General features: G+C 39.3%; 1 protein-coding gene across 2 annotated transcripts in view; it reads left to right on the top strand.

Moving 5' to 3' along the window:
- Positions 1-812: 812 nt before the first annotated feature.
- The window catches only part of DCLK1 (doublecortin like kinase 1), a 160872-nt gene continuing 149596 nt past the window's right edge, over positions 813-12088 (top strand). For both annotated transcript variants that reach the window (XM_034411302.3, XM_087894775.1), the window contains exons 1-2: positions 813-1191; positions 8597-8985. In XM_034411302.3, the coding sequence (XP_034267193.1) occupies positions 8610-8985 (376 nt within the window). In that variant the 5' untranslated portion in view covers positions 813-1191; positions 8597-8609. The remainder of the gene's footprint in view (positions 1192-8596; positions 8986-12088) is intronic.

Below are 12088 nucleotides of genomic sequence, written 5' to 3'. Positions count from 1 at the left end.
CTCTGTATTTTGAAGCAGGCTGGCATTCTGTAATATGGAAAAGAGCAAGTGAAGAATACATAAATCATGGCCTAAAGCCTTGGTGGTGCAGCAGACTAAAGTACTGTTAAGTAACACCAGCTGTCTGCAATTACTGCAAGTTCAAATCTCACCAGGCTCAAGGTTGACTCAGCCTTCCATCCTTTCGAGGTAGGTAAAATGAGGACCCGGTTTGAGGGGGCAATAAACTGACTTTGTATAAAAGAAAAAGAAAAAGAACACCGCTTGGGGTGGCCCCCCCCGAAAGCCCTACTAAGCAGGTATATACAAAAGTATGAAGGCTATTAATTAACACATTGTAAGCCGCCCTACCTCCGGAGAAGGGCGGCATAATAATTGAACCAATAAATAAATAAATAAATAAATAGTTATGGTAGTAAAACACAGTATCTTTGCACAAGCATAATAAACCACAAACTACCCAAGTATGTGACAGCTTAGCATGTTTTCTAACCCAACCTTGGGCTTCTTGGTTCCATGTCTCATGCAAACCTAGAAAGCTGGGTCGCATAAACTATGATTAAACTAACCATGGGTTAACGTCTCCTTAAGTAAGGCTTGAAGAGAAGAGCAGGTAGCGGTTTAATGTCCACTTACTTAGGAGTAAGTGAGACCTGTTTTATTTAAATGGAATCCCTTCTGAACAAACAGGAACCCGATTATGATGTAGAGGGCCCAATTGGGCGGGAAGCGGGTGGGGAAAACGTTTACCGCGTTCCCGGTTCCTCGGGGGGGGGTCTCTATTTCCTCCCGAGGAGAAGCGGGGAGAATCAGGGCGGAGGCGCAGGCACCGCCCTCTGGCAGATGCAGCGTGCTAGATTTGCCCAGCCTGGTGTGAAGAACCGCATTTCAGGAGGGACGGGCTAATGCAAATCGCTCCCGTCAGCGGCAGGAGAAGAAAGGCGAAGCAGCTGTAGGAAAGGCTCAGCAGCAAATTCAGCCGGCGGAGAAAGGAGACAGGCGGAGTCGCACAACAAAGCCAAAGGCAGTTAAGCAGCCTCACTTGCCAAGCTAAGTAGCCGGGTAGCACAGGACTGCTGGTGGCAGTGGAATCTGGGCTTTGTCTTTTGAGGTACCCACCCCCTTTGCAGCAAACAAGTCCCATTGCTTGCAGTGGCGAGAGGACCACGACTTGAAATTTCCAAGGCACAGGTAAGCGTTTGCGGTAGTTTCAAAGCGGTTCCCCGCCCCGTTCCTAGCAGAAGGCAGCCAGAAATCGGGGTGGGTTTTCCTTCCACCTTAACTTCATGCTCGTAACGCCAGGCAGAGGTTTTGGGTATGGAAAACGTGCGTGGGTGTTTCGCATACCTGTCCCCATTGTTTAAGGATGCGTGTCTTGGAAGAACGAGGCTTTTAGAGGGGGTTGCTGGGGTTGGGGCTCTTTCCCCCTGCCTCCCGCAGTGTGGAGGGGGTGCTGTGTAATTTTAGCACCATTTTAGGTTGGGTGGTTTAAAAGCAAAGAGATGGAGGGTTAGTGATGGTGGTTTCCTCTGTGTCAAAGAGGGGAAGATTTCATTGTGTGGATCGGTCCTGTGGGAAGCAAAGGGGTTGAATCCATAGAAGAGACATTCCCAGTTTTAAATTGCTTCGTCTGGGAATGGATACTGTAGAAGATATTCAGCTGAAAAAAAATGTGCCTGCACCTATCTGAAGCTTGACGGGAGGAGACTTAGGCTAGGCATGGATAGCTGCAGCGTGTTTTAGAAATGAGCAGGCAGAAACAAGGAAAACGTGTCCCATCTGGTAACATGGTGGCAAATAATGACACTTTTTTAAAAAAGAGAGTACAAAAATATATTTTTTTTTCTCCAATTAATTAGCAGGAAAACGTATTATCTCTCCCTGAATCTAGGTGGTCCACGTGTCTTCCTAGTCTATATTTAAAGCCTTTGCGCCACATTTTAAAGGGTGCCTTAAATAAAACAAAAATGCTGTTATATAACTGAAGATGTGGGTTTTTTGAATGCCTGTCTATTGTTCCGTGTCTCTGAACGATTTGTTGCTGATCTGTGTCATTTATTTGGGTTTGCATTTGATAGATTTATGAAATCACCCACCCACATTTGCAGGGTGTGAAATCTGTCTGTAATAGATTGTATGGAGTGTGAACGGTGGGTACCAGACTCTACAGGGTGTGTTCAGTAACCTGTGATCGGTATGAAGACTGATAAATCACATGAAAAATTTATTTTTTAAAAAACCCTGTTGGCTTTAAATGCTATTTTTGGGATTAAATTTGCCCAAGTCTTTGGTTCTAACTCTGGTTTAAGAACATTCGGGATTGTTGCTTGTCTTCTCGTGTGATGCACAGGATCTTAGGAATGAATAGGTGTGATATGGCAGAATGGTATCCTGATTCCATTTTAGGAGTTCCTACTGAATGATACGATTCATACTAAAGAGAAGACTTCCCCCCTATAACTTTTATGATCTTTTCAGATCTGTAATTAGTCTGAAATATTAATCTTCAGTTTTATTTGATTTGGAGAATACATTTTCAGCACTATAGCTTGAAATGAGAGTTGTAATGCTTTTCTAATGTTATATGTATTCTATATAATCTGAATCGGAATTTGAAAATACTACTGGTTTGACTTTGGCTTTACCTGGCCCTTCAGTCTCCAGACACAACAGATCTGCTGCGTCATAGTTATTATTACATCTCATTATCATCTTTGATTAGATAGGACTTCAAATTGTAGTTTTACTTTTGAAACTAAAAATAGAGAATCCCAGTGTACTAGTATGTATAGCTCATTGCCTAATTCAAGATAATAGTACATTCACATTAAGTCAACATGAACTGCCAATTGTAAAAGGACAAGACTTCTAAATGGTGTTTGGCTGACTTAACATGGTACATTAACTCATACCGTGATTTACCATCTTGCTTGAACCCAGACATTATGATATATAAACCATGGTTTATAGATTGGTATGATCTGTAATTCCAGCCTTGCTGTTCTCTCTAAAGGTTTTAGTTTTGAATCTAGAGTAGAAAGTTGGAAAAATGCCCTATTCTCACAATGCTGCCAAGAAAACTACATGGCTGGAACCTCTGGGAGTCAAGCTGAATTTGAAGATATCATAATCTTGGGTTTATTGGTAGCAATTGTATTGAGTTCTTTTAATCAGACTTAAAAAGATGATAAAACAGATGAAGAATGTGTGGCCCTCAAAATAATATTGAACTAGTTTCGTTGGCATAGTGATTGAACATTGGAGTTATGATTTAATAACATTTGGAGAGCTATGTTCCCTAGCTAAACAATCTTTTTAAACTGATTTCCACGTAATATCTAGAACTCCTAGTCAGTAACACCAATTATGGAATACTAGTCCCATCAACTTAGGAGGCCATTTGCCATGTTAGTTGGGAACTCTTCGACTCCCATAACACATATTTATGATTAGTTACATGTAGCCTATTCAAATGATTCTAGATGATTTACAGTCATATATTAAAGATGGCCATATTTTTTTAAAGAATCTTTAAAAATCTGGTGTGCTCTTCCAAACTCCCTATCCCACAAAATCCAGCAAAAATGGAAGGCCTTCAATTGCTTCCTCCCCCTGGGTGTCGCCAGCCGACTTGGCCGATGGCACCCTGAGGAGACCCTCTCTGTGGGAGCGGACTGGCCGGTGGGAGGCTACTGGTGGCAGAAGACGTCTCGAAGGTACCCTGGTCCTGTGCCATGGAGCGCTTTAAAGGTGGTGACCAACACCTTGAATCGCACCCGGAAGACCACTGGGAGCCAGTGCAGCTCGCACAGGAGGGGTGTCACGTGGGCGCAACGGGTTGCACCCATAACCACCCGCGCGGCTGCATTCTGGACCAGTTGGAGCCTCCGAGTGCTCTTCAAGGGGAGCCCCATGTAGAGAGCATTACAATAGTCCAACCGGGAGGTAACAAGGGCATGAGTGACTGTGCGCAGAACGCAGAATGACAAATTCTAACCCCTTCTCTTGAGGGACAGTACCTATAGCATTGTCTCCTAGCTAGATAATATAAGGTGGACAGATTCTACTTGGAGAAGATGATCCCAAAGGTAGCAAGAATATCAGTTTTATAAGTAACAGCCAGCATTACACTATGAATTAGGCCAGAAAGCCCAATACAACCAGTGCAGCTCTTGCAGAATAGGTGCAAGAACCAGTTAGCATTGACCAGCAAGTAAGTAGATACATTCTGTGCCAATTGAAGGTTTTAAGAGCATCACAAAATAGAGCAAATTGCATAGTCTGAAAGATGACAAGGGCATGAGCCAGTGTCTTCAGTCCCTTCTGCTGCAAGAATGGCAACAACTAGTAAATACACCAAAGCTAGTCAAAGGTTCTAGCCATGAGTCTAGCAGGAACTCCAGATTGCATGTTTTTTTAGGGCAATGCATTGAGAATAATAGATGGACATTCCCTAGTGTCATATCTGGAGTAAGTATCCTGGTGGCTAAAAGTGCTCTTTATATGCCATGCTACTACTGGAAATCAGCAACAGGGAATTTTTCCGCTTTAGTTCCTACTGATACATTTTCAAGGAGTAATTGTCAAGAGAGCCAGTTTGGTGCAATGATAGTTTTGTTCACTCTTCAGAAGTGGACCATGGATGTACACAATGATAAATAACTGTGCACATCCAGACCTTTGTATATGCAGCTTATGTGTATTGTGAGAGAAGTAAATGGCATAATTTGCACATTGTATTAAGTTACTTATGTTTTTTGTAGCTTTCATCCATTGAATAAGTTACAACTGGCTGATTTAACACAGCACTAAGCCATGCTTTATAAATTACAATTTCTGGCTTTATATAATGCTAAGCTGAAGCAAATTACACAGTGATTTTATCTAATGGTATGTTTCTGCTATATTTTTAATGTATGATGGGAAAAAAAGGTGTGATTGGGTTTAAGTTGGGTTCTCACCTAAAGTTAAAAGTAAAATTGGGTTATAATTTCTACATGTGGAAGATAGGAAAACCTATAGTTTTAACTATAATTATAAAGTGCCTGAAAATAGATGTTGCTGAAATGAGATTTTTTTTGGGACAAATATTTTGAAATTCTGTATGTTCTATTTTTCTGCCTTTTCCATTCATCCATTTAACGGTTGCCTAATTATTAGTAGGAGACCTTATCTGCAAATTTTTTTCTTATTTTTATTGCAAAGTAGAATGATAAACCACTTTCAAACTAGATGTACATATCTTTGGTGCAATTTTTGCATTTACTAGCCTCACTTTCTACCTGTTGATTTGGAAATAGGCTGTAGTGAATCCAAGGCCAATTTATGCATAGAATAGAATTGAATTCTAAGCTTTTTCTTCATGACACTGCCATGTTGAATATACATATTTTATAACATTTCATAACATGCATGTTTGAATGTTTTTCTATTCAATAAGAGAAAAATATGAGTTTGAAAAATTCATATAAGCATGATATAAAAATTCATACAAGTAGATAAGCATGGTATGAGTCACTCTGTGAGTGAGATGGGCAATCTCTAAATTTGATAACATAGCACTCATGTCAGAAGGACTGAGATGCTTCTGGGTTGAAAGGATTAGCCAGTGACATCACTGTTGCCTGGGAGATGCCCAATTGGGGACTCCTTTCATGTCCCTGGCAGCAGCTAGAGCGAAGGACAGGAGCACACACACACCCTCACAGCAGCACTCAGTCTCAAACGTGGGCTTTCTAATCTCCTACCCAGAATCCTAGCCACACGAGCCACCATGCTCCTTTCTATATTTGATATAAACAAATAAATGATATGGTGGTGCAGGGGTTAGAGAGTAGTATTGCAGGCAAACACTGCCCACAGCCAGGAGTTTGATCCTGACAGGCTCAATGTTGACTCAGCCTTCCATCCTTTTGAGCTGGGTGAAATGAAGACTCAGATTGTTGGGGTCAATATGCTGACATTGTAAACTATTCAGAGAGTGCTGTGGAGGGGTGTACTGTATAAATCTAAGTGCTATTGCCTTTTCTATTTCTTCCAAAAGTAGCATTGACATTATATGTGTTTACTTATAAAACTGTTCTTTCTTAGTAAATATGTTTAGAATTGCAGTCTTGTCCTATTAATCATTCTGCAGTGAACTAAGAATAGACACTATGCTGCAGGATATGTTTGCTTGTCAATATTTTCTCACTGTTGTTCAGGGTCATGGTAGTGACGCTTTGTATAAAAACTTCCCAGGCTGAACCCTGCATATTGAAGACTCTTGTCTGGAATCAGGACGGAGACACTTATAAGATCATAATGTCCTGATGCAGACAAAGTGCTAACTCATAATATAGTTTGTGTAGCTTTGACAAACAATTATGCTTCATTCAATAAATCATGGCTCATGTATTGTTTGAACCTAGCTACTAAATGAGATTGACCAAGAGCACAAAGAAAACTCCCTGTATAGGAAGTTTACATATATAATTGTGATATACTACTTAACCCTGAAGGTTGTAAACTGAGTACAAATAAAAGTGGTAATACATTAATATAGCGAGAGATTGACATCACAAAATAATAAAAATACTGTGCCAAAACCAGGGGGCTAAAATTTGGATAGGCACCAAAGGCCCTCCAAAAAACCGGTTTTGTACAGATCTACAGAATGTCATGAAAGATATAATCTATAACGTATAAAAGATATGCCTTTACCTTGGATGAGTTATTCTGTAGGAGGAGATGCCCTCCAGAAAACACCCTTTCCAATTCACCTCTTGATAAGTGGGGGGAAGGCACTCTCTGTTCACCCAAGTTAGGTAAGCAGAAATTGTTTGGGCGGTGGTCTGAGAGATACTCCAGTTCCAAGCCATATAGGCAATAACCTGATTTAATCAATTTCTTCTAAATGTGGTGTCATGTGACAATACCACACATCTCCAATCAGGATATTTGGCAGCTGCAGATGGGTCTTTAAAATTAGCAGCATGCCAAATGAATGACAGAAATCCATGTTCAGGATGATGAAGATAGACAAGGTTTGGCTATCCTCAAAAATTTTTGTTCTCGTGAACGCCACAACTAGACCAGCAACTGAATCGACGCAAAAGTTGTGCTGTCACAGATTCCACCTGTTGTTCAGTCAGGAACTGCGAGTCCAGGAAAAGCCTCCAGGTTACCAATTCTCCATTGGAAGCCTTTTGAATTAGTAGCCACTCAAGTTGATGTGTGTACCTAGTCCCTGTTCTGCACTAAGACAACTAAATAAAAATGTCCCTAGAAGTTATCTATATTAAGCCTCAATAATCTAATATAGAAGTAGTCCGTTACATACTATTCTGGGAATGAGTAAGTCTCATTCATGGAATTTATTTTTGAGTAAGACATTTTTGGCTTCAATACAATCCCAATGTAATAGAATTACAGTAAAGGGAAAGCAAATGATTGCTTCTGTTGAGTTGATGGTAGATTGTGTTAGGCACCTTGCTTTATCCAGTTGGGTTTGTATAGGAAAAAAATGTCATTCGTTTTAATGGACTATTATACTAACAGGAAATTCAGCATTTAAATAACAGTATTGTAATTCGGTATGTTTATTCTGATCAAGTGGCAGAAGCTTGGCATGCTAAATTTATCCATGCATAATAGATTGGGCAGTGTAGCCTTCTCAGTGGAGAAGGAAAATCATTTTGTAGTAGAAATGGAGTGTAACAGGATGGGAAAGAACACAGATTTTAAAAGAAGTTTTAGAAAAGAATGGAACACTAGTGTAGTGGATTATTTTGAGACCCGATTGTGTGATGTTGATATTTTTTAGCGCTACATTGTACTTCTGGGTATTAGTGAGATAGGAATTAATACTGCAACATTTTAAAACTGCACAATGTATAGGGTAGGATTCCCCCAGCTCTGTTCCTGATAGACATTTGGACTTTAATTCTCATAGTTCTCAGCAATAGCCATGCTGACCGGGAAATTTTGAGAGTCCTCAAAATGGTCCTAACCTTTTTGCTGGCTTGTGTTTTGCTACACAAGCTTAACTGATCACAGTAACCGGATGTACCAACTTCTAGGTGACTTTCACTTTTTAATTTATGAAAGATTACTTTGAAGTCCAAAAAAGTGACCACCTATTAATATTCCTGCTAACCAAATAATTACCTTGAAGAAACCTAGTCACTGCATCACTGGAATTAAAACTGTGCATTGATTATGTTACAAGATCACATTAGCTGGATAAGCCCAACAGAATGAGGAATTTGTGTCCTTCAATTAGATTTTTAAAATAAAATCCTATTTAATAATAATCTCAGATACTAATATAAAAGGTAATGGAGAAAAGATTAGGTTGTATGGAGGAAGAAAAATAGATTATTTAAAAAGTCAAGAAAAATTGTTGTCTTTAACTCGTATCTAGTGGGAGGAAAAGATCACCAAAAAACTAAAGTAGTTATTGTTAGCCACTGGTTCTCTTTGCTAGCATTCTTGAAAGAATTGGAGAGATTCTGTGGTTATAGAAAAGTCCTTGCTATCCTGTGTTAATAAAGCAATTATTTCATTATAGCTGTATTGATAAGCTTCTCCTTTGTTCTTTCTCCCCCTTTTCCAGATTAACTCTAAAAATGTCCTTTGGGAGAGATATGGAGTTGGAACACTTTGATGAGCGTGACAAAGCACAGCGGTACAGCCGAGGGTCACGGGTGAATGGGCTCCCTAGCCCAACCCATAGTGCCCATTGCAGTTTCTATCGAACCCGCACCCTCCAAACCCTCAGCTCTGAGAAGAAAGCCAAAAAAGTCCGTTTCTATCGCAATGGGGACCGATATTTCAAAGGGATTGTATATGCCATATCTCCTGATCGCTTTAGATCTTATGAAGCCTTGCTGGCTGACCTGACCCGAACTTTGTCTGATAACGTCAATCTGCCCCAGGGTGTGAGAACCATCTACACTATTGATGGAGCAAAGAAGATCACCACTTTAGACCAACTTGTGGAAGGTCAGTTTTTAAGCAAGGGATGCAATGTTCCTGTGTAAATTGTCCATTATTCTGTTCACGATCTCCTTCACGAGTCTCCATTTCATCCCTCCTTTGGTCTCAGGACAGCAATCTTTTGGGGTTACTGAGCATTGCACTCCTTTTTGTTTTTTAATACTCCTTCACTTGGGAGAAGGTTCAACAGACCTAAAGGTTCTTAGGTTTGCTGAATTTTTCTGCCTTTATATGGGGGACGGGGTATTGTTTTAGCCACATTGATAAGAACATTAATGTGCTTATATCAGATATAAGAGGAATTATGGTATAGTAGTGAGTATTACGTGTACAGCTTCTGTACCCTTTTGGGCCTCATTTTGCTCTATATTGGAGGAAACAGCAGCAAATGAGTCATAGTGCAAGGAGTTTTTCCACATAAAATGATATTTATGAACAAGTCTAACACTGGCTCTGTTTCCTGTCCCACCTGATTTTCTCTTTCTCCAAAGGAATAAATAGATGGGTAGCAGCTACACAAGTAAGCTCTGGCTTTCAATATTATTATTTTCAAAATAATTCCCATGGACTCTATTTGAAAATGAAAATGCTGTGTAGCTGCAGCTGAATGCTTTGTATGGAAAAATGCTCTCTTGCTTACACAAATTAATAATTTGAGGGATCAGGAAACACCATGGCAGTCATATTGTGAATAGTTGATTCTTCCATGATAGCTATTTTTTAAACACCCTATGTTACCTTCCTTTTTTTTAAACATAAAGATACCTAACTTATGAATTCAGATACCGGATATATGGCAGTTTCTATAATTACATTTAACAAGGAAGCCTCTCCTATTTTGGTTATACAGAAGTTATTTGTGGATTTTTCTTATTGCCTATGCAATTTCTAAACTTCTTACATAGAGCAGTTGGGAATAAAGTTTTAAACAGGAGCAGAATTTATTTCTAAGTTGATATAAGATTTTTGTTTGTCTAGTTGTATATTTTAAAACAGAGTTGGAAGCCTCTGACTCCAGAAATGGCTAAACCTCAGCTTCAAGCAGCATTTGTTATTAGGCATGCTGATACAGGTGGACCAGGGGTGAAATGCTCCTGGTTCGGACCAGATCACCCGATCCGGTAGCAATGGTGGCGGGTGGTTCGGAGAACCGGTAGCAAAAATCCCTCCCTCCCCCATGCCCAGCTGAGCCGCGCAATCATCAGAGGCTTTTTATTTTATTTTTAAACGCATTTTTTCTACAACCTCTTCGGCCGAAAAAAATGCTTTTAAAAGTAAAAACAAAGCCTCTGCCCATCAGGCAAGTCAGCTGGGATCGTCAGAGGCTTTTAAAAAAAAGAAAAGCCTCTGCCGATCAGGCAAGTCACCTGTGGTCGTCAGAGGCTTTTAAAAGCATTTTTTAAAAAATTTTAATTTAAAAAATGGTTTTAAAAGTAAAAAAAAAAAGTTGGCCACGCCCACACAGTCATATTACCCCCCCCCAAGCCACACCCACAGAACTGGTAGTAACAAATTTTACATTTCACCACTGAGGTGACCATGACCACAATTGAGCCCAAAATTTATGTTGCTAAGTGAAACATTTGTTAAGTGAGTTTGCCCCATTTTACGACTTTTCTTGCCACAGCTATTAAGTGAATCCCTGCAGTTAAGTTAGTTAACATGGTGGTTAAGTGAATCTGGATTCCCCATTGACTTTGCTTGCCAAAAGGTCACACATGACCCTAGGTCACTGCAACTATCATAAATATGCTAAACCATGCTAAGCATCTGAATTTTAATCATGTGATCATGGGGATTCTGCAATGGTTGTAAGTATGAAAAATGGTCATAAGTCACTTTTTTTCAATGCCCTTGTAACTTTGAACAGTCATTAAATGAACTGTTGTAAGTCAAGGACTACCTTTTCCATATTCATGGAGACTATAATTCATCAACTCCTAGAAGGTGATACGATCTCTGTTTATAACAACTTCATTGGGCATTAAATCTGAAATTTCAGTTTAGTAATAGCCTGTTTCCCCCAAAATAAGACATCCCCTGATAATAAACCAATTGGGATTTTGAGTGCATGGCAATTAGGCCAAGCACTTATTTCAAGGTTCAAAAAATATAAGACAGGATCTTATTTTTGGAGAAACACGGTACTAACATGTACTGTACATGATTCAAATAGTAATTTCCTGGATCTTCTTTCTATATGACTATATATGCCTATATGACTTATTGCTTCATAGGTTTTAATGGCAATTTTTTTGCCCAGTTGTTGGTTTCATTAAGGTGGTCTATTAATCTGGCTATTTACCTGATTTTGTAAAAATCCCATGGCAGAGTAAAAGCATACAATATCTTTATTTCTGATTTGTATAGATCTTGTAAACAATATTCTATCTAAACTAATATATTTAATGAGTGGACATTAAATCATTCTTCCCTGGATATTTTTGGACAATTATCATTCCTGAACAAATAAATAAAGTTACAATTGATTTAAAGCTTCTCTTTTCAAGGTTTAACATTTCAAATTCTTACGCTTTTCTTCTTGGAAATTTGATTCTATTCATTAGTCGTCCTCATGTTATTCTCTGAACCTATTCTATGGAATAGGTGATGAAATACAATTTTTTTTACTACCAGTTCTGTGGGCGTGGCTTGGTGAGTGTGAGTGGCTTGGTGGGCGTGGCAAAGGAAGGATACTGCAAAATCTCCATTCCCTCCCACTTCTGGGGGAAGGATATTGCAAAATCTCCATTCCCACCCCATTCTGGGGCCAGCCAGAAGTGATATTTGCCAGTTCTCCAAACTACTTAAAATTTCTGCTACTGGTTCTCTGAACTGCTCAAAATTCCACTACCGGTTCTCCATAACCTGTCAGAACCTGCTGGATTTCACCCTTGGAATAACCAAAGCAAAATAAAGTGGAAGTATTATTTTCTGGGATTTGGAAAGAATATTCTTTTTATTTAACCTAAAATTTCATTTGTCCTTTTTCACAATACTCAGTTTGTAAGCATTTAGTATTCCAAGATCTTTTTCACAAAAGCTATTAGCTAGCCATTTTCCTATACCTTGCCTATTTAATTTGTTTCTTAAGTCAAGAGCTTTACAT

Source organism: Pantherophis guttatus, chromosome 5 (assembly GCF_059756535.1).
Source record: "Pantherophis guttatus breed Tessera chromosome 5, ASM5975653v1, whole genome shotgun sequence".
NCBI lineage: Eukaryota > Metazoa > Chordata > Lepidosauria > Squamata > Colubridae > Pantherophis > Pantherophis guttatus.
The sequence above is the reverse complement of the archived record's forward strand: the minus strand, read 5'-3'. Positions and strand labels throughout refer to the sequence as shown.